The sequence below is a fragment of the Micromesistius poutassou genome (genome assembly GCF_964030765.1).
Source record: "Micromesistius poutassou genome assembly, chromosome: 19".
Classification (NCBI taxonomy): Eukaryota; Metazoa; Chordata; class Actinopteri; order Gadiformes; family Gadidae; genus Micromesistius; species Micromesistius poutassou.
Window position 1 is genome coordinate 5,740,676 of NC_140289.1, and position 23,148 is coordinate 5,763,823.

At 45.2% G+C, this 23,148-nt stretch overlaps 1 protein-coding gene across 1 annotated transcript; it reads left to right on the top strand.

The window, feature by feature from the left end:
• Positions 1-307: 307 nt before the first annotated feature.
• On the top strand, positions 308-21,895 carry tshr (thyroid stimulating hormone receptor; the record flags this gene model as incomplete). The annotated part of the gene is made up of 11 exons (XM_084484265.1): positions 308-453; positions 8,683-8,754; positions 10,528-10,602; positions 12,692-12,766; positions 13,006-13,080; positions 13,339-13,416; positions 14,212-14,280; positions 15,775-15,852; positions 18,910-19,098; positions 20,272-21,651; positions 21,832-21,895. The coding sequence occupies 11 exons, from the start codon at positions 308-310 to the stop codon at positions 21,893-21,895; spliced, it is 2,301 nt and encodes a 766-aa protein (XP_084340391.1).
• Positions 21,896-23,148: the final 1,253 nt, after the last annotated feature.

Here is a 23,148-nt window from a genome sequence, read left to right on the forward strand (position 1 = left end):
AATTCTCGCATCTAACGCAAGAGTGTCTCAAAGCCTAGTAGCCTACCCTCCGTTCAAAGAAGACCACCTCCAGAACGTAGTGGGTCGCAGCCTCCCCGCAGCATCCTCCTCACTGCACGTTCAGATATGATGGGACACAGAGCATTTCAATAGTTGATCCGTGAAGAGTTCGACTCAACATGAAACAAGTCTTATTATTAGAGCTCCATTTTCGGTAAACCGCAGACGTATCAAAAACGAGAGCATCTTTTGTTTTTTAAAGGTAGGATACACTAGCATGAGAATGAACGTGATAACGGGTGTACTGATGAGTTTGGTCACGTTGCTCACGGGCTCCTCGGCAGAGCCTGAACCATGCCCTTCTGTGTGTGAATGCTCCGAGTGGAAGTTTTTGACCATCTCCTGTTTTGACATCGAAAGTTTCCCGAGATTTCCAGAAAGCACTGAGACGCTGTAAGTAACGAGAATAACATAATCATTTGAATGTATATGATTATAAATGATTAATAATCATTATGATTAATCCTATTATTAGTAGTATTATCTGTATCATTATTAGTGTGATTATAACTGCATGTAATTAATAAAATAATTGATTTAAATGTAATCATTAATCATTGCATGTAATCATGTAATCAAGTAATATTGCAATCATTAATCTGAACATCACTCAATAACACCAGTAAATGTAAACGTAATTTAATAAGTGCATTATTTTTCTGAGCGATAAAGAACGTAAGAGAGAGAGAGAGAGAGAGAGAGAGAGAGAGAGAGAGAGAGAGAGAACACATTGCCTTCACATGTGCACAGCACCACCTTGCAGTTGCAGCAATAACAACATTAAAAAACAATATCAATTCTAAATGATTATAAGTAAAAGTAAAAATGTTTTTCTTCCACTTCAACCCGAGTCGTTCTTTATAGTTCCGGATGGACGATGGGGCTTGAAATAGACTTGATGATATCATCAGAACACCCCCCATCCGAGCATCAGTAAATGTAGCATGGATATGACACATACAGACGTGCTAAAGCATGGGGTAAACGTTACATAAGCCGGATCATCCAGTTTGCCACATGGTACCCGAGTGATGGAAACATGTGACCGTCGCTCTGTGACAGATGGTGGAAAGAAAGACACGGAGATATAAAATTGGAATTACATCTTAATTTCTTGGTTCAATTAAAAACAAGGATCAATGAACAATCGACCGTCAGTGTAGGCTCACTCCCTGTTAAGGCCTAGTTATCGTCTATGGAGATACTGACCCTTAGCAGTCCAACTGTTTTGGGAAGTGTTGTCTTGGGAATAGAGACTAAAATAAAAAGGCAAAGCCATAGTTTCCTTCTTGCATTCCGTTCAGTTCGGATTGGTCAAACGTTCCAGAAACGAGACTCCGCGCGTAATATAAACAGCAAACTTGTTCCGATTGACACTAGAAAGGGGCCCTTTCTGTCACTTATGATTTGACGTGTGTATTGCGCAAGAAGGCCATACAGTTCTTCATGACGTCCTCCTTTAGGTCGAACGACATTACGATATAATGTTTCAACAACCGTTTCATGTCCAATGTGTTCTTTGATGGTTGAATCCCAATGTTATACTTGGTTAAATGCATAGAGGGCCTGCTACCGTTTCCACGTAGGCTATTCGATGGGGCAGACCTGTCACACCATAAAGGCCTACGCAATAACCTCTGAATAAGAATAACAGTGTTCCTTATTTATTTCACCAGTTTGGACATTGCGGTCAGTATTTGGTAAATGAAACGTGTTTAATCAATTCAAATCAGGCATGCCTCAAATGTTAGATTAGACAAAGATGGTACATCTCTGCTTCATGGATCAGAAATAAAATTTAAAAAAAATCTACTTTGAAAGCTATATATTTGAAATTCTTATGGAGAAACAAATGAAGTTGGCACATATCTGTTTAGATTGAAATCATTCCATTCTATATCTTTTATCACCTCGTCTAGTTGTTAGTCGATGAACTGAGCTCTTCTGCAGTGACTTCTCTCTCTTCTCTCTGTGTGAATCATTAACAGTCATGTGATAATTATTCTAATTCTCTCTCTCGCTTTTCTATTTTATTATCTCTCAGTGTATAATCATGATCATAATTATTACTTTTCAACAGAGGAATGCATCTCGATTACATTTTCACACCATCTCGCATACACGATAACGGGGATAAGATTGAACGTTACATTTCTCAAGGATACACAAATCCAAACTATTTTATACCCTAGGTGTTTATTTGAAAACATGATATATAAATAACCTTGTTTTCTTCACCCTGACACCATATCTTTATTTCTTCAGGTACCATAACATTATCAAATAGTTCAGAAGGGCATATAAACTAATATTGCAATGTTTATTAATATAGTCACCCGATCCGATACACAATTGTGTGAATACGTAACAGAACAACTCCTCCAGAACCCCACGTCCTCACATTCCTACACAATGTGCACCAGAAAAGAAGAATGATAAGAGAGGGCATGGGAGGAGTGGGTAGTGGTCAGGGTGTCTGACTCCTAGACGAAAAGGTTCTGGGTTCATACCCCACGGTCTGCTGTAGGTACCCTTGAGCAAGATTCCATACTGAAACCTGCTGCTCATCTGAAACAAATCACAACATGAAGTCACTGGACAGAACCATCTGCTTAATGACCAACTCCTGAATAGAAATAGGATGACTCGTCAGCCAAGAATTAAGATGAGATAAGATTATTATTAATCCCAGGTGGGAAATTCAGGACCTGACCCATGCATGCCCTGATTTAAAAGAACCACGAATTCCCCCGAAAAGTAAAGAAAACCTGAAAATAGACTGGAGCTGGATTGTGTTTTCCTAACCTGTGTATTGACAACTAGCGGATGTTCCAGTAGGTGAGGCGTGAGGGTTGACTGTTCTGTCCACACACACTCTCTCTCAGGAATGTGTGACCCTACCGCAGAGGTTCTGCTGGGGGGGTGAGGCCTGGGGAGGCATAGGGGAGGATAGTGCGGGCTGGCTGGCTTGCTTGGCTATGCGTTATAGCTCCCTGGCTCTTCATTGTGGTGGGGGAACGGGGGGGGGGGACACGATGTCAGTCACAAGGGGTCGTATCAGTGAGGTAATGTGAGGACACTTGAGGTCACTTTGGCCTCAAAGGACCCTGAAAAGTCAATTTCTCTGCGCGAAAATGACTTAAGTTAAGTGGAAATGTTCAGGGATGCATTGCTGTTATGATTGTGTGTGTTTGTTTAATTTGGTATGTGTGTGTGTGTGTGTGTGTGTGTGTGTGTGTGTGTGTGTGTGCATGAGTCTATTGTCTAAAGCTTACAATCAGTAGTGAAAAAATGAAAATGTTAAAGGCTGCTCAACCAAGTTTGCAGGCTAGCCATAGGAAACACAAACTAAGTTAGTTTGTAGCTTGTATTCTGTTCTATTTTTCTATTTTTCTAGTTAGTAACAAAGTAAGATGAATAGGGAAATGTTCTAAACAAGGATTTTGAGGTCCGGAAAAGTTGGGTCTTCGTTTACTTTTTGAAGATTGAGAGGGACTGGATGTGGTCCTACTTGCTTGCATCTTTGTACGTCTGTGTGTGTGTGTGTGTGTGTGTGTGTGTGTGTGTGTGTGTGTGTGTGTGTGTGTGTGTGTGTGTTCAGTCATATTTGGCAGGCCATATGTGTACAAGCAAATGTGCCAAGGTTCCTCTGTATAGGGTAAATGCTGACCCATTCTATTAAATGGGAAAAGTTGTGAACGCAAAAAAAACAAGGGTGATTGTGTGTCTGTACATGACTTTGGACATTTACATTCAGTGCTTGTGTGTGTGCGGGAGTGTGTTTATGTGTGTATGCGCTAGTGTATGTCCATGCATGTGTGTGTGTGTGTGTGTGTGTGTGTGTGTGTGTGTGTGTGTGTGTGTGTGTGCATGTGTGCATGCCTATATTTGCTAGTGTGTTTGTGCCAGTGGTCTGTTTGTATGTGTGAGTATGTGTATACGTCTGAGTGTGTGAGTATGGTTGTTTGTGCATGCCTTTTGGTGCTGGTGTGTGTGTGTGTGTGTGTTTGTCCCAGTGGTATGTGTGTCTGTGGTGTATATGCATGCCTATATATTCTGGTGTGGTGTGTGTATTTCTGCCAGCAGTGTGTTAGTATGTGTATAAGTCTGAGTGTGTGTGAGTGTGTGTGTGTGTGTGTGTGGGGGGGGGGGGTCTTCATGTGTCAGTGAGGGCAGGAGAGTAGGAAACCAAACACAGCCACTTTCCTCACCCGGTGTAGCGTGACTCCTGAGTGCCAATGTGTCCACATACAATATTTACATTTTACAGCACATTTCTGAACACCCAGGGTGAGTTCGACAGTAATTACCTTGCTCAGACTTCAATGGCGAGGAGAAGGAAGAAAATCTAAATGGTTTAAATTTCACCCGTTTTTTCTATCTCTTCTCTCGCCCCCAGAAATTGTTGAGCCTTTTGTGGCTGGTGAAGATTGAAACCCTGGGACACGGTCTCGAGATTCAGGTTTCGGCACTCACAGAACCTGATTGACTTCAACCATGGATGAAATTGTCCAATTAACCTTTACTATGAAGTACCCCAATGCTGTTTCCTGAAAGGTGGCGTGAGAGAGCGAGGGCGCGAGAGAGGGTACTACTGGGTTTAATTATAAAATTAGGTCCGGGACGTTGGATTTGATCAGCTGTAACGCAGCATGGTGGAAACAGTGAGCTCTGCCGTGAATAGGATCCACAGACAGTGGAAATGGTTACAAACCACTCCGCATTAAGTCATAATTAGCTCATGGGCTCAGGCAGGCTCAGGGTTAAACTGCAGGCACTCGGTTCGCGATCATGTTTTCTAGCACTCCAAATGGAATTTATTAATCATTTATCTTGTTCAGCGTTTCTCTTTCTCCTAGCATAAATCCTCTTAACAAATCCAAAACGAATTGACAACAAAAAGCAAAACAGCAGGAAAAACAACGTGATTTTCTTATCTTAGATGAAGTGCAATCACATGCACAGCTGCTGTATTCTGTGTTCAGTATTCTGTGCTTCCCTATCCTTTATTCTAAAATGTACATAAAGGCTACGTTCTGCCCTGCAATTCAACCCCCAAAAAAACCATTGTTATGAGAGCCAACCGAGCATTGTAAACACAAGCGTAACTTCAGCCCCTGGCCGCAGACACCATTATGAATCACGTGGCTTCTCCCCACGAACTTCAAATTCAATCTCTGGCCCGTTTGTTTTCTCAGCTCTCCCGTTCAAATCAACGAATCAAGAGAGTCCTTTCCCAAACAAAAGTGTGTAAGACGGTTCAGTCGGGTGGGCTTCTGCCCCCGCTGGGGAAGCCTGTGTGGATTGAATGAGGTGGAGGTTTGTGTTTGGTGATGGGTTCTGTTCTGTGTCCCATGCATGTTTGTTTGATTTTGTCCAAACACATGTAAAATACTGCACTCCTGTTTTGCTTTCTATTTGGGTTTTGATTCTGATTCATCGCCGTCCCACCGCTAACGCAAACCGTGATTCAGAACGGCAGACCAGATCTGCAGACCTTTGAATTAGTCTTTTGTTCTCCTTGATGCACCAGGAGTGTGGAAACTCTGCTGCTTTAATGGGCATTATTTTTGTTTTCATGTGGCCAAAGTTCAAAGTCTCAGAAAGAACCTTCTCTCGCTTTCCACTATGGGCAGAATCAGGTGTGACAAAGGCCTGGATAGTGGATAGGCCTGTCAATAAGAGAAATGTGACATTGGTGTTGCCTAACGTTGCTTTCTCGTTTATTGTATTGTCTCACCATAGCAACCATTGTAGGAGATCCATTCATCCATTCTTTACCAAAACAAAAAAACAATATGGTTATCAAACCTTAAAGGGGAATTTCACCGGTGGAGACATGAATCTGTATTGAAAGTGGGTCATATATGTAGTCGAATAGTAACATAAATTTCTAATTTGTTGCCTTCTTGACCGAGAAAAGGCAGACAGTGACTTTTTGGCGCTTGTGGATTGAAGACGACAACTCCCACAATGCCAATCAGCGTTCACTCCCTGAGGGACATAACATAACAGCCAATCAACGTTCACTCCCTGAGGGACGTGACATAACAGCCAATCAGCGTTCACTCCCTGCAGTCCAGAGTGAACTGCAGCAGGATGAGAAGTGATTGTTGCCATTTGCGGACTCCCGGAGCTCTATATCTAAATAACATAATATTATATAATATATAGGTATCTATATAATATAATATAATATATAATATCACGGCCAAAATCTGTGTGCGCCTCTGGAAGATATTATCAATTAAAGACTGCGTCGGGTTCTCGGACGTCTCTGGTCCTTCCACAACAAGTAAAGACTCATAGTGAGGGTAAGCTTGGCCAGAGTCCTGCACAGGCTCGGGTACCCGCACAATTTGGATGAAACGGATGAAAAATAATGTACTGTGTCGGACATGGGTGTGGGTTGGGTCGGACGCCTGAACAGCGCGGGTTGGTCGCAGGTTTTGCGATTGCGAGCAAGACTTCTCCGGTGCTGGATATGATATTGAGGAGCAGAGGAGTCAACTAAAACCGTCCACAGTGGATGATGTGCTTTTTTTGCACAGCAATCTAAAGCTCCACGCCAACACCAGGTAGTGTAATTCCCCGGCGTTCCATCTAATGTGTCTAATTTTTCTTTGAGTGCGGGTCAGGCGTCAATATCAATTTGTAGCGGGTGCGGGTTTGCAAAATAAGACCCATGTATTGCTTCTCAGCCATGGTGGAGAAGGAATTGGTTGAAGAAACGTTGGCTTTGACTCTCTGAAGCCCAGATTGAACCGTGACTTCAGATCGATGTGGAAAGACCAGAGACGTCAGAGAACCCGACGCAGTCGTTTATTCATAATATCATCCGGAACGGAGGCGCACACAGCTTTTGGCCGTGATATTATATATTATATTATAGATGTCTATATATTATATAATATCATTTAGATATAGAGCTCCAGGTCTCCCACCGGAGCTCCCAGAGTGTTCTAAAATATCAACACGGCCAAAAGCTGTGTGCGCCGCATGATGTTATGAATAAACGACTGCGTCTCTGGTACTACATCATTGCTTCTTTAGCGCACGTGTGATCTACCGGTCACACCGGTCACATGGTAACGTCAAAATCCATACCGTAGCACAAATTCACACCGGTGTACTCTCTATACCGTTTATACCATACACCCTAAGTCCCACCCACTGGAACTAGTGCTTGTAGTTTTTTAGAGCCCCCCCCTTACACTTCCTGCTTTAAATTACACATAAATCGTCATTTTGAGTCAATTAAAGCAGGAAGTGTTAGAGGTAGATACAGATTTCTCCCATCTCAGGGGAAAGTGAGGGAATGATGCACGACCAAAAATACACGTTCAAAAATATGACTGGGTTTCTAACGACATACAGCCCATATTGGTATATGTTAAATATCTAAAATGCCTGTCTCTAACATACTAATTTGACATATTCTTAGGGTCTTCCTTCAGTATAAATGCTCCGCGTCCATTAGAAACTGAAGGGATTGTAACCAAAGGTAGGTCACCTTGGATCCATAAGAATCGTCCCTTGGAGAACCTTGTCCTAAACAGGTCCAGACCCTGTTTGGTTTGGCACCATGTCCCGTCCAGTCAGGTCCAAATGTCTGTTTCATCCCATGTTCCATGTTGCATTCTTCACTTCAAAGAACGTTTCTTCCCAGAAATGAGGAGGGAAGAAAATGTACGATAAAATATCAATATTTTGCAGAGGTCGAAAGATCTGAACGTTCAGGTTGAAATAGCCAAACAATTGGTGAATCATTTTATCCTCCGAACGTTAACCCTTTACTTCTTATGTCTGGTGATTTGTCAGTCACTATTCATCATTCTTACATGGTCTTGGAGTAAAACAGAATAATCCAACTGAATCCCTAACTACCTACCATGGCCTGAGTTTCATTCTTAATCCAAATAAAGGATAAGGGTCATGAGGCCCCACTGGGGGACAAATAAACATGGCTTCCAGGTTCTCAAATGTCATTTTTCATCCTGGTACCCCCCTACAGAGTAGTATGTGGGAACTGTATATACAACCCCCTGTATATACAGTTCCTGGTCAAACTCTGGCTTGTTTACCCTGCCCCATGTCTGCCCCCTGGGTGTTACCGTAGCAACACCATCGTTGGGGGTGGGGGACCAATGCATGGTAACTCTGGGTTTCCTCTCTTCTTTCCTCTATGAGAGCGGAGCCACCCTTCACAGGAGAAGGAAGTCAATACCTTCAGGACAAGACACTGAAGAGAAATCTGCTCCAGGTTGATGGAGATGATGAGTGCATCCGCATATCTATCTAATGAGGGTCAGGGATAGGGTTTTGGTTAGGTTTAAGGTGCCGCCACACAGCCTGCCCCGATAAACACCAAAAATAAATAAACACCATTGGGCCGAATCGTTGGTGGTTGTTGGCTGTTGTCTGGTGAAAGTTTTCTAAAGGTGGGGGTTGGTGTTTGTTGGGGCAGTGTGCTCGTGCTTTAGGGTTCAGATAAGGGTTTTGGGTTCAGTTGAGGGATTGTTTCAGGTTGAGCCTCAGTCCAAACTCCCATTTCATCGCCTTTGACAGTTGAGCTACCCATCACCCATAATGCTTCTGGCTTTTTGGTTTGTTTTTCGACAGATGGCTTCTGGAAACTCGCCTGCCGTCCGTCCCAGCCAACGTCTTCTCTCACATGGTGAACCTCTCAAAGATGTAAGTGAGGGACCGTCAAGCAGAATTGACATGACATGCACACACTTTTATGAACTTGTGTCCGGTGAACTTGCCCTCATCCACCTGTTGTCTTCAAGTCATGTTGTTATTTCATTTTCATCTAAATACTCCCCAAAATGAAAAACATCCCAGATCCATTTTCGCCCCCACCTCCCCGCAACCCCTCTGGTCTCCCACCCAGACGGATGATTGGCTGTGTCTGTGTAGCATCGGTGCGGCGCGCTAATCACAGTTGGAAGCACTAATGCGTTCCTAAGTAGGAGCAGGGGTAGGAATGTCGCTCCTCATGCCACAGAGGGTACAGCGCTCTCACTCCCGACACTAGGTATTTTAACTAGTGAAAACCCCCGTTTTGTGTGTGTGTGTGTGTGTGTATATATGTGTATGTGGGAATGTGTGTGTGTGTGTGTGTATGTGTGTGTGTGTGTGTGTGTATGTGTGTATGTGTGTGTGTGTGCGTGTGTGTGTGTGTGTGTGTGTGTAGAGAATTGCCGAGCCACTGGTAGCGAAAACCCCCGTTTTGTGTGTGTGTGTGTGTGTGTGTGTGTGTGTGTGTGTGATGCGTGCGTGCGTGCGTGCATGTGTGTGTGCGTGTGTATTTGTATATGTGCGTGTGTGATGTGTGTGTGAGTGTGTGTGTGTGTGTATAGAGAATTGCCGAGCCACTGGGTTGAGGTGAAGGCTGCGGTAAGATACACACACTCCAGCCTTGATCCCGGGGCCCGGGGGCAGATGGCGTCTGTGCTGAAGTCATGCGTGAAGGTAGAGCGAGAGGGCTGAGGACGCGTTCCTTCTGCTTGTGTTTTTGTGTCGCTTTTTTTTCCCCCTTGGTCTCAACCAGGAGGTATGACTCGAGAAGAGAGGGGGAACCAACGTCTGAGAGAGGGGGAACCAACGTTTGACATACAACGTCTGCCTGTTTGACATACAGCTGGAATACAAATGTCACCGCCGAGGCTGAAGCTAACGTATTCCTGAGACTTTCGAATGTTTATTTTTGGGCACATAGGAATCTTAAGGAACTCAGGAACGGATAGACGAACAGACAGACGTACAGACAGGGCGACGGAAAATCAGGATTATTATTTTTTTTTTTTACCGTTAAATAACCTATTTTACAAGCAAAAAGCTCTAAGAGCTGCCGAAGCTGACTGCCAGCTGCCAGCCTGGTCGGCGTGCCAAGAATACACAGGTTAAAATTTGTCAGAACGGGTTAGCATTTCAGAACACAGTTACGACGACACTTATTACTTGCTTAACTTCACTTTAAGTTCTTTTCCCCCCCCTCAGTACTGAGCCTGACACAAGGAGGAAATTCATTGACATTTCTTGTGTGTATTCACCACTAAGCCGATCGTTTATTTAATAAGCAATTAGGTAGTTGCCAAGTAATAACAAATGGGCGCTCAGTGCATTGACTGATGACTAGGTAATAGTATATCTGTGTGTGTGTGTGTGTGTGTGTGTAGCACATACCTGTAAAATTACCCATGGCCGAGATTGAGACGCTTGACCTAGGCGGTGGATGGATCTATTGAAGGAATTTAGTCGGTTTACGTTAATGAAGGAATGAATGTATGAATGAATGAATGGTGGGAAAGTGTTGCCAGCTGTTGCATTGAGTATCATGAACCCACTGTACGTTTTATTAAGAATCTGTGAAAAACCTTTGCAAGATTGTTGTTAAAATGTGTACAAACCTTTATTTTTTTTGTATATGTTTCTTGTTGTTGAATGTCTTATCTCTCTCAGATACATCTCAGTGGACGTCATGTTGAAGCGGCTGGAGAGGCACTCCTTCTACAATCTGAAGAAAATCACCAACATGTAAGCAGTTAGAGAGAAAGCAGACATATCGGCTCTTTCACAAAACACAATCATAGCAACGATATTGGAACCCTCATGAGAACATAACAACAACGCTAACCTAACCGCTAGACAAAACACAACACAACATAAAACAAAATGATAGAACATTCCATCAAATAACAACACAGCAACACAACAATCACAACATACCCAACGCAACGTAACGCAATGCTTCCTAACATAACATCAACAACATTCCTTATTGAGAATGTTGACTGCATACCTGTGGCTTAAGAGTTAATCATACTTGATAACATTGTTTATTTTAGTTCACTCAGCCACTCAAGCTAAGTGTCCCAGACTTAACGTAGACTAGTTTGAGTAAACAACACAAAAGTACTTGAGTCTTGAGGGGTTTGTGTGGTCTGTTATGGATAGGCCTAAGAGAGCATGTAACAGTATTAATGACCAAGCCTTAGCCCAAAGACTCAGACTTGCAAATAAATTGCACGTCTGTTCTCTTCCATTCATGCTCAAGTGCAAGTCTGGAGGAACCTGCCGAAATTAGGGAAAAGTCACACCCAGCCCCTTATATAAAGGCCCTATATTCCCAATTATGGGATAGAAGAGACTTATTACCCAGGGGCTGGGCATATCACACATTCTATTGAGAAAGAAAATCAAACAGCTGGGAACCCTTTTCTGAGCAAACGTATGCCAGCACATCCCATAACAAATACCGGGCTTCATTCTTCTGGTTTCTGTATCTGTCTGGAGGATTAGGGTTCCCCTTTTCTGCTAAGCCCCCCCCCACCCCCCCCCCCCCTACCCAGATATCATATAATCGACCATAGGAGGGAATTTTCTCTGAGAGCTCCACTTGTTCATCTACCTTATTTATGTATTTGAAGCGTGTTTGCTCAATAGCTCCCAGGTCTCTTCTTGCGTTGATTGCTTGCGGTGAGGCGCGCCATACCGTAGATAATGGCCTCTCTCTCAGGTTTCCTCCAAGGGGTCAAAAAAGAAAAAAGAGTGCCCCTCTTCCTGTCTACTCACGGCCGCTTGCGTACGGCTGATGGGAAACGGCGGAGGGGCCCGGTGGGGAAGGGGCCACTCAGCTGGGTTAAGAGGAGGTGGTGGATGAGGAGAGGAGAGGAGAAGTAAAAGGAATCCTACGCATGGAGATTGGTCTGGCCTCAAACAAAGTGAGCCGCATCTAAAATGTGTATTTCCAGTTTGCTTTTCTTTTATCTGAACGTTTTTCTTTCCTCTCACACGCACAAAAAAAGACAGCGAGTTCGAAAGTTGCCAGCCACTCAATGACAGAAAATTCGGAAAAGCGCTGGTTTGATGTTTGAGTGGTGCCTCTAATCGCGCGGTAAAGTGGAGGTGTGGAGACGACCAGCTGCTCTGAACACTTTACTGTCTCTGCTGGGATGTTTAGAGCGGCTTTTGACCGCCGTCTGAAGCGCGGGCCAGAAAACACACGTCAGAGCAGAGACCCGCACACTGCTTGTGAGAAGCAAAGTCTGCGAGACTCAAGGTTTTTTAGGGCCCAGGGGCCCCTCTCAGGCCTGGGCCCCAGACCGGAGCTGAGTAAACACACAAATTAGACATTAATTTGACTCGTCTTCAACCGTTGGCACCATGGCTCAGACAGTTTTTTGTTCACCCAAATTCTACAGAACGTGTGTGTGTGTGTCTGTGTGTTAGTGTGTTCGTGTGCGTGTGTGGGGCCTTAATATGACACAGGTGCATGTGGTTTATGTGTGTGTGTGTTTGGCCTTAATATGACTTGGTATTGAATGTAGGTGGCTGACAGGTGGTAAACACAGCAGGGGGTAGTAAGTGTATGTGTGTGTGTGTGTGTGTGTGTGTGTGTGTGTGTGTGTGTGCATGTGTGTGTACATGTGTTTGTGTGTGTGTGCGCGTGTGTGTGTTCATTTTTAAGCTTTCATGTGAGAATGAGTTGTGTGATTTAATTACCCTAATTACTTTCCCATAACAACCTGTGTAACCACATTATCTGTATTTCTAGTTGTCGCTTTTACATGATTGCTATTGGTTATTTGTTTGCATGATTATTTGATTCTGTTTCATCCCTCAGAGAGATTCGCAACACGAAGAGTCTGACATACATAGACCCAGATGCTTTTGGGAATCTTCCAAACCTCAAATATCTGTAAGTATTGGAGTTACACGTTAAGGATTTTCAATTTACTTCTAATCAAAGAACTGAAAATGTAGTACCTGAACAGACCTTTATCAAAAAAGTAAATCACGCTTTCATGTCTATGTCTTGAAACTATTATCAATTGTAAATGCCAGCATGGAGGTCAGGAAAAGCAAAACAATAATAAAATAAAAAATCCTAAAGATCCTATGATACACATTTGACCTGTGCATTGTCTGCCTTTCCAGGGGGATTTTCAACACTGGCCTGTCTGTCTTCCCACACCTGGGCAACATCCAGTCCATTGATATGAACTTCATTCTGTAAGTTGCTGTAAGTCTCTACTTGTCAGAGAAAAGGTGCCAATGTCATATCAATATATGACTCTTATGAGCTATTGTGTGTGCATGTGTGTGTGTGTTAACAGCAACTACTTTTCATTTTCGTCACATTGTAGTGGTTTCAAATACATTCATGAACCCTTCACCCAGCATACTTTTGTGTTTTTGTTGTGTGTGCTGCAAAATCGCTCTGGTGGGTTAAGACAATTTTGGTCTTATTCTGCTTCCTGCTTTCCACAGCGAAATCGTCGATCACCCCTATATTAAGGAGATCCCACCCAATTCATTCCGTGGTATCACCAACGATGTGCTGACTGTGTAAGACACACACACACACACACACACACACACACACACACACACAATTATGTACCCATATAAATTATATCATTATATGGCTATTTTGTATAGTTTAAACACACACACAAACTCACACTCAGAAATACACACAGCTACACAAACATTTACACACCGACAAACATACACACACACACACACACACACACACACACACACACACACACACACACACGTATCCCTGTTTGCCCCCTTCACAAAAGCTACGGCCAAGTCATGGCCGCCTTGGCCACAGAACAGCCAGGACAAAATACGCCAAAAGCGCTCAAGACGTTACGTGCGGAGTGCAGAAAGAGGACTTTCTGTCTCGACGCAAAGCGAAGAATGTCTCGTAATTTGTGGTGAAAAACCACAAGATTACGCATCCAGACAATGACCCCCCCACCACCGTGGAGAATGTATAACAAGTCCATTACACTTTGCTAACGCTATTAGTTCTAGAATTCGGTTGGAAATGTCGGCTGGGTAATGTCAGTTGGGAGAAATGCTCTGATTTGAGTACTGAGTAAGATAGGGGCGGGTGGGAATGTATGGGCTGCTGTTTTGTTACTATATTGTTTCATTATTTACTGTTCAATATCGCTCACTGTGGACCAACGTGTAATTGATTTAAATGTGTGGGCCACCATACTGTTTCTATTCGGTTTTTTCACTCGATTCTCATTGCTTGCTGTTCGTGCTTGACCCAAATTGCACTAAAAAGGTTGATGATGGTGATTGAGGATGGTGATTGTAACTGACGGCCTTGGGTTCCAGGATGCTGTACGGGAACGGCTTCAGAGAGATTCACCCCTACGCCTTCAACGGGACCAAACTGGATCAAGTGTAAGTTCTCTGCCTTCCCTCAACGATAACACTCCACCCTCTTGAAATGTTTCTCTTTTTTTTACTCCATTTAAGATCTTAAATAAATCACGTCCGACTCCATCTGCATCACCTTGATTAGCGCTGGCAACGCGATAGCGCTGGGATGAATCCTAATGTTTGTATACCTTAGCAAACGTTCAAACTTGACAACGTTCCACTGTGTAAACAGCGGGCCCCCGTAGACACGGTAGTGATGTTGGAGTTAAGAGCGTATTTTTCACGGGAGAATCCATCGTTTCAAAGTCGGCACGTTTCCTCTGAAATGAGGGGCGGCCCGCTATTTTTCCCACGAGATTAAACCGTTTCTGACATCTGGCATGTGCTCTCCCTTTACAGTTACACTACAAAAGCAGAGAGAGGGGGGGGTTTCTTCAATGGCTGAATCTCAGATGTATTCGTAGAGGGCCCGGCCCCGGGGCCCTTGATTAGAACAGCGAGGTTCTCATGGGAAAGTGAGTTCTCAGGAAGTGGCCATCACGAGAAGGTCTTAAAGGAACGGCACTGGCCAGACCAACTGGAACCACCGAGGACTCGACTGGTTGATTCCGTCTCCGAAATATCAAAGGTTCAATGAGGAGAAGGGAAGAGGAGAAAATGGGAAAAAAGCATATATTCCGTTCCTCGTGTGTCTCAACTTCTTGTCTATTGCAGTAACCTCCCCTCCCCCACACCTCTCCCCCGCCATCCGTCCATGGCCAAACCCAACATTTTCAGGATATTAGATATTAATGCTATTAATTTCCATCCCCTACCTCGCGGCTGACTTACAACTCCTCTGCAACTACGACCCCTGGTCCTGCTGCTTCTGAGGGGCCCTTATTATTATTATTAGTATTAGTATTACGCCATTGTTTGGTCACTTTAGCAGCGAGAAAGAGAGAGAGAGAGAGCAAGAGAGAAAGCGATAAAGAGAGAGAGCGAGAGTGAGAGTACCTCGCCAGTGTTGGTGTTGGCGCCACAGGTCAACCTCTTGGGCATATCCCAGAACATTGCGGCCAAACGAAAAACACAAACCTTTCGCTGTTGGAGGGACGTGAGATCAGACTTAGAGGGCCCTGTCGGGACCTGTGTGCAAGGAACACACCTGCACACTTTATGGTTTTGATTTAAAATGTGTGTTTTTTATTGAATGGTTTTATTTAATATCTGGGTGTTGTTGTTTTTTGATTGCTGCCATTTTAACCCTGTTTGACCTGCAGTGTCTAATTGGAGGGGGGAAGCGAGTGTATTGGCAAAGATTATGTAATTGAAAAATGTCTCCCAAAAGTGACTAAATAATAAATAGTCATTTGAGCATCTTGGTCAAACGGGAAAATCTTGCAAGAAAATGTTAGTAAACTAGTAGAAATTTGTTGTGAGTACACCACATTCCGATATCATTACGTCCAGTCCTGCTGTTTGGAAAAGTAAAGTTTAAAAAATGTCTGAATAAATGTGTGCTTTCCTCTCCAGGTACCTTTACAGAAACAGGCATTTGACCAAAATGGACGAGAAATCTTTTATGGGTGCGATCAGAGGGCCCATGCTCTTGTAAGTACACTCTCGAAGGGAGACCAGAAATAACAATAAATTAAGCACACAACTCTAAACTTTTAAACTCTGTAAAACTGCACATAGTCTCGCACATATTTTTCCATTTGGAATATGAGTATCTGCTTCGTATTAAAGACAGAAATATTTCAACGTTGCTACAAGAAGTTGAAGAAGAAAGCAAATTTGTAGTGCAACAATGGAAAGAAGACTTTAACTTTGAAAAGCCTCTTGTTGCGAAGAGCTCCATTGACTCCTTGGTGGAGCGTGTATTTGTTTTGATGAAGTTTGCTGAGACTGGTGGTGGTTTGGAAAAACAGCTGTTTGGCAGTTTGCTAACCTATCAGTAATTGGGGCTATGTATTGTGGATTTTCTGGTCTGCGGGCCATAAGTTGAGCTTTCGGGGAATCCAATGCAGGCAGGGGCAAGAATTTGGAACATCTTCTGTTATGTTATAAATAGGCAAGTGTCCACACAGCTGGTCTCGTTTGGTCATGTTAATTTCCATTTTACATTGATGGGCCATTATTATAGTGCCATTATCCCACTGTGGCTTTTCATTCCATTTTTTGTATTATTTTAAATATGGGTTATAGTAAACAACATTTCCTCTTGCATTACATTTTAAATTTCACCACATTCATGATGAATTTAATTGTTTATAACAATCATGATCATGTGATATGTAACACACCATCATTCCATTAATAAGATTGCCTTTTCCAGTTCTTATTCCAGGCCTTATATAACATCCTGCCTCTCCGATCAGTGTACTGAACACTAAACACTGAACACACTGTGTGACTTCCCAAATGAAAATGCTTCCATTTTTCGGTAATTGCGTTATCCGCATCATAACCGCCTGCGACGAGAGCTCCGTTCTCATTTCCTCACGTGCAGACCGGGGTGACACAACAACCACGTCTGGGAAATACGATCGCTTACAAAAAAAATCAAGTGCGAGTGTGAACCGGAGCTCCAGCTGTGTCTGCGAGTGGGAAGTCTGACGTGTGATGGTGCGCGATCGCAAGTTATATCCGGTACGATACTGCTGTCTTTCTGATGTGAATCCCCCCCCCCCCCCCCCAGCAACACAGGTGATTGGGGCTTAAAACCTTCAGGTAACGTTCCCGCCATCCTAGGAAGTGTGTTTGGTGTTTCTGTGCTTGTCCGCTGGTTGCCATATATACCGTCATCGAGGAAGGGTGTCTGGTTAGGTCAATACGGTCCTCCCTCTTCTCCTCTTCCTCGGTTCCAATGGGGGGGCTGGGGGGGGGGGGTGTAATATCCTGAGTGAGGTCACCTCCATGGTTCCGTTTCAACATCTGGGAATGACAGATGTTGAGATATTTCAACCCTAGGAGAGCAGAGCGGAGGAGAGGTGAGCGAGGCAGCGAGCACCACCAGGCACCAGAGAGTGTGAATGATGCACGGTTTGGCCTGCCGGGCGACTATAGCTATTTTAATCCAATCATCTCGACCATTTGTTGATTCAGCAACATGAGGGGATTAAGCAACCGATTAAGAAAATGTACAAATAAGGAGACAAGAATTCGGCCTCAACTTGCACCCCGAAAGGAGGCAGTTAGGGAGGGTGTCTGTAACGACAATGAAATAGGGCCTGTGCATCAGGATTTACATCGCAGTGAATGCCTCAATTTTGGATGTATAGGACAATTGGAATGGGAGTTATTATGTTAGTTGTGAGGTTTGTTTGGTCTTTCATCGTGAAATGACAGGTCGATATCGGAAAAATGTGTGTCTGAAACTGCCACAGCGTTTATCATGCGTGGTGGTGTAAAATAAAGTATTCATTAACCATGGTTATGGTATATTTACATTGATTGAGGTTTTTACAGCACTACAACTCTCCCAGGTCCTCTTAATATGGCCGAGTATCACCAATAAAAACTCCTGTTGCATTCTGAGGAACAAGCCCTGAACATTAGTTCCCATCCCTTTTGTGGCTTGTGGCTTAGGTCCGACATGTTGGTGCATCGGCGTCCACACACTTAATTTAAACCCCAGCCAACATATGCATGTTAGATCAATGGCCCAGGGAAAGGGTGTACAACGCTGCCAGTGTTGGTGTATCACACTACAAATGAACATGTTGGAGTACTCAGATTACTTTTGTTCTTTTAGTAACGTAATGTTTTCAAATAAGCAATCCATTTATGATCAAATCCGATATCCAATTATGAGAGCTCTCAATCCTTATATGATACAAGGTTATATAAGGCTTATATTTTTTACTTGAAAAAAAAAATCAATCATCAAATCCCCAGCCTCTAAGTCAGGCCTCTCCCGTGACCAAATATGGGTATGGGGCAAACCAGGTGGGCTTCGGACCCTGTAGTTAGGAAACACTACTTCAGTACCTTGTCCGCTCTGATAAGATCGTCTGGTCAGATGTCTTTTAGATGGCCTTGTCTTGTGTCTTTCGCAGCGAGGTCAGACCTGGTTTTGGAGTGGCTAAGAGGGAGGAACACAGGGTGTATAATTGCTTAAAGATGATGAGAGCAGAGAGAGGGAGAGCTCTGAAGTGCTCTGAAGGAAACCCAGATGAGAAGGAGAGCTCTGTGCTGGGGGACGTGTGTGTGAGGCCGGGCTGGGCAGATCATGTTCAGCTTCCTACTGCCTGTAATATTCCATGACTGATTACATTTGACGCTGAATCAACTGCATATTTTCTATACAATTTGTATGTTGTTTTTTGGGTGTAGCCTATTAAACATTTTATTAACAAATCAAACATGAACAATTTACATGAACCCAAGAAACATATCTTGCATCAGGATTTAGAGCACATATATTTTGTAACCTCATATGATTATGGTTTATATTATGTTATGATTATTTTGGTAATTCCTTTTATAATGTATTTATTTAATTTATATTGAATTTAATTTAGAAAAAAAACCGATTCATATTGTTTTTTTTATCATTTAAAGTTACAAATTGGATTTGAGTTTAGGGATTTGTCTTATCCGTTTTCCTCTCTCTCTCTCTCTCTACATATAGTGTGTACATATCTATCTCTCTCTCTCTCACAGGGACGTGTCTCAGACCAGGATCTCCTCGCTGCCCACCGTCGGCATGGAGACGCTGCGGGAGCTGATGGCGCGCGAGGCCTGGGCCCTGAAGAAGCTGCCGCCCATCAAGACCTTCAAGCACCTGACCTCGGCCGACCTCACCTACCCCAGCCACTGCTGCGGCTTCAAGAACCTGAAGAAGAAGAGGGGGTAGGTCACGTGTGCGGGGAAACGCTCGACGTTGAACGCGGCCCTAATGTGAAGAAAAGTAGGAAAGAGGTTCAAAGGGTTCAGCGGTAAATAAATATGACTTAAGGGTTCGGGTGAGTAAGCACTCATGAAAGCATGGAACTATCAGACAGAAGACACATGCAGCTGCGGAGCAGTGCAGACAATGTCCCACCTACTGAAGGGTGAGGACGCCCCCAGTGCAGCCCCTGGGACCTGGCTGACCCGACCCCGCCAGCTGTGACCTGCGCCAGTTACTGGCAGAACCACATCTGAGATTGCAACGGACTCGAAAAGAGACCTAAGGGTTAAAAATGTGAAAGTAGCTGTAAATAGGTTAAAGGAAAGGCTTGAAAAATGTTAAACACAATACTATAGTAAAATAAATAATTTGAAAAAGGATTAACATGGTAGATTTTTTTTTTTTAATGTGTTAAGAGTTAAGTATTAAACATATAAAACCAAATAACACGATTAGACAGTTAAAGTCTAATCGAGAAGTGGTTCAATGAGGTTTTAATGTAATAAATGGTAAAAAAAAAAAAAAATTGAGAAAAAAGTTTAACAACATGTTAAACAGTTTATGAAAAAATAAGTGACTAGGGACATGCTCCAAACTTCTAGGGCCAGACTCCAAAACGTAATTCGGCAAGCATGGTGCGTGTGTGTGTGTGGGTCCAGTGAAGGGCAAACATTTGTGTGTATGTGTGTGCGAGTATGTGTGTTGTGGATGATTTCCCAGCGAGCGAGGCAGCTGTACTTGCACGGTGTGGATTCTGGCGTGGATTAAATCAACTTCTCGGACGCATTTACCTAGAACTGCTAGCGGCCCCGAATTACCGTCACTCAATCCTGGTATGGAAGCGAGCACGCTCAGACAGACTAATGACGACGCTCTCTAAACAGGAAGGGCCTCTCTTTAACTGCTTGTATAAATCATTGGACTGGGCACTTGACCACTGTCAAACACGTCGTTGGCAGGCAGGCAGGCAGGCAGGCAGGCAGGTGCGTCTGTTCATGTCCGACATTATTCTTTTGGACTTGTCAAATTAGGTCAATCGACCTCTTTGACGGACAGCTCCTCCACGACGCCAGTGAGCCAGTGGTTTGGTCCGCTGTGCTCACGTCCATTCCTCTCCCCTCTCCCCATTCCAGCTTCCTGGAGTACCTGTGTAACCTGACGGCTCTGTACGACCAGCACCACAAACGCTCCTTGGGACCCCCGCGCATCACCTCGCTCCAGGGAGAAGGAACGCCTGAGAGCCCCCTGCCCGTCCCCCCGGTGGGCGACGACAACAACGACACAAACTCCCCCCGACCTGAGGAGCAGGAGCAGGAGGAGGAGGAGGAGGAGGAGGCGTGGCGGCGGCGGCGAGGAGGGGACTTCCCCGGCAGCCTCCTCCACTACCACACCTACTTCGGGGGCCAGGGGGGCTCCGACGAGGGCGTGGGCTTCGGTGAGACGCTGAAGAACGCGCAGGAGGACACGGGCCAGGACTTCGACAGCCGCTACGACTACGTGGTGTGCGAGGACGGCGAGGAGGTGTCGTGCATGCCCACGCCCGACGAGTTCAACCCGTGCGAGGACATCATGGGCTTCGGCTTCCTGCGCGTGTCCGTGTGGTTCGTCAGCCTGCTGGCCGTGCTGGGCAACGCGCTGGTGCTGCTGGTGCTGCTCACCAGCCACTACAAGCTGTCCGTGTCGCGCTTCCTCATGTGCCACCTGGCCTTCGCCGACCTCTGCATGGGCGTATACCTGCTGCTCATCGCCTCGGTGGACCTGCACACGCGCTCAGAGTACTTCAACCACGCCATCGACTGGCAGACGGGCGCCGGCTGCGGCCTGGCGGGCTTCTTCACCGTGTTCGCCAGCGAGCTCTCCGTGTACACGCTGACGGTGATCACGCTGGAGCGCTGGTACGCCATCACCTTCGCCATGCGGCTGGACCGCAAGCTGCGGCTGCACCACGCCGCCACCGTGATGCTGGGCGGCTGGATGGGCTGCCTGCTGCTGGCGCTGCTGCCCCTGGTGGGCGTGAGCAGCTACCAGAAGGTCAGCATCTGCCTGCCCATGGACACGCGCTCGGCGGCGGCGCAGGCCTACATCGTGTCCGTGCTGGTGCTCAACATCGCGGCGTTCGGCGTGATCTGCGGCTGCTACGTCAAGATCTACTGCGCCGTGCACAACCCGCACTACCGCTCGGGCTCCAAGGACACCAACATCGCCAAGCGCATGGCCGTGCTCATCTTCACCGACTTCCTGTGCATGGCGCCCATCTCCTTCTACGCCATGTCGGCCGTGCTGGACCGGCCGCTCATCACCGTGTCCAACTCCAAGATCCTGCTGGTGCTCTTCTACCCGCTCAACTCCTGCGCCAACCCCTTCCTCTACGCCATCTTCACCAAGGCCTTCCGGGGGGACGTCTTCATCCTGCTCAGCAAGGTGGGCCTCTGCCAGCGCCAGGCCCAGCTGTTCCGGGGGCAGACCGTGTCGTCCAAGGGGGGCAGCAGCGCCACCGCCGCCACCTGCCAGTGGTGGAGGGATCGGGGCGGGGAGGACCAGAGGATGAAGAAGAAGAAGAAGAAGAAGGGGAGGAAGGCGGGGAGAGGGGCAGCCGGAGGAGGAGGAGGAGGAGGAGGAGGAGCAGGAGCAGGAGGCGGTGATCAGGAGGAGACGCCGATCCACGGGAGACAGGACGAGTCGTCGGGACACAGCAGCCAGCAGCCCCTCAGCAGCCAGCAGCCCAGCCCGGAGGAGAGCGGGACTCTGGACACGTGATCCGACGTGGGACGTCCCGCCGTGCTAGGGTAGAGAGGACAGCAGTTGGGGGGGCCTGGTCCGGGCGTGGGAGAGGGGGCGGACGGACGGACGAGGTGGACGGAATGTGAGAGTTCTGTGAGAGTTAAACAGGGCTCGGAGGCCCCAGGGCGGAGGCCGCAGTTCACAGGTGGGGTTCAGCTGTTTTCACCATCTCCTGCCTGGGAAGATCATACGCTCGGGCCACTTGTTGGGCAGTATCGCGTGTCACGGAAATATGCGACATTGGCTTGGGCTCACTTTGGTTTTTTTTGTTCTATTGGAGGAGTTAACGTTTTAGCGCAGTGTTTACAGAGAAAGGGACACACACTCATATAGATGTATACTGTGTAGCCTAAAGAAAGGGAATTAGCATTTTAAACTACATTTTTATTATTAAGATAAAAATAGAGCCTTATATTAATAAAGAAAACACAGGGAAGACTTTAAATCTCTTTTTATGTGCTTTTGTTGAGTAGAAAGACAGAAGGCACGTCCCTTATAGTGACATTTTACTATTGTACATCTTGTAAATAAAATCACCATATGTTTCTAATTAAATGGACAAGAATTAAAATCTGACCTCTGGGATTGCTTTATCCAAAGCTGCTTATTAAAATCCTGGGAGTGAACATGGATGACTCAAAATGTAACCAGAATGGTTGAATAAACCAGCCCATTGGAAATGTATACATGGTGAACGGTGCCACTGATGTGAATAGCAGTCAGAAGTACTTCACCAGGAGAAGTGGACTCTGAAAACTCCAACCTAATGGGACTTGGCCCTTCACTTAAAACTAATCCTCTTTCAACCCTTTTTTGTTTTTGGGCCGCTTGTCCGCTTTTCCTTGTTCCTGTGATGTCTTATACATACACATAATAGGCCTGTATAGTTATATAAATCATTTCTTAGAAAAAATAATCCATCCTCCCTCGAACACACATCATCGAATTAAACAAATAACCAAGTGTGGATTTTCATTAGCAATTTTCAAAAGAAATGAGAGATGGGTAGGAAAGTTTAAAAAAGAATCTTCTGAAGCCCTTTTTCTCTGCGTTGGAATGCTCTGGTTGTTATTTCTAGCACGGTGGTGATATTTTTCCTCCCTTTTACATAGCCAGAGACTTATACAATCAGAGTCCATCGTTTTAGCCTTTTCCTGCAAGAGCTTTAAGCAAACAGAGCCGGCGGGGGCACAACTGATCCGTAACGCGCAGCCCTGCGATATTTACGC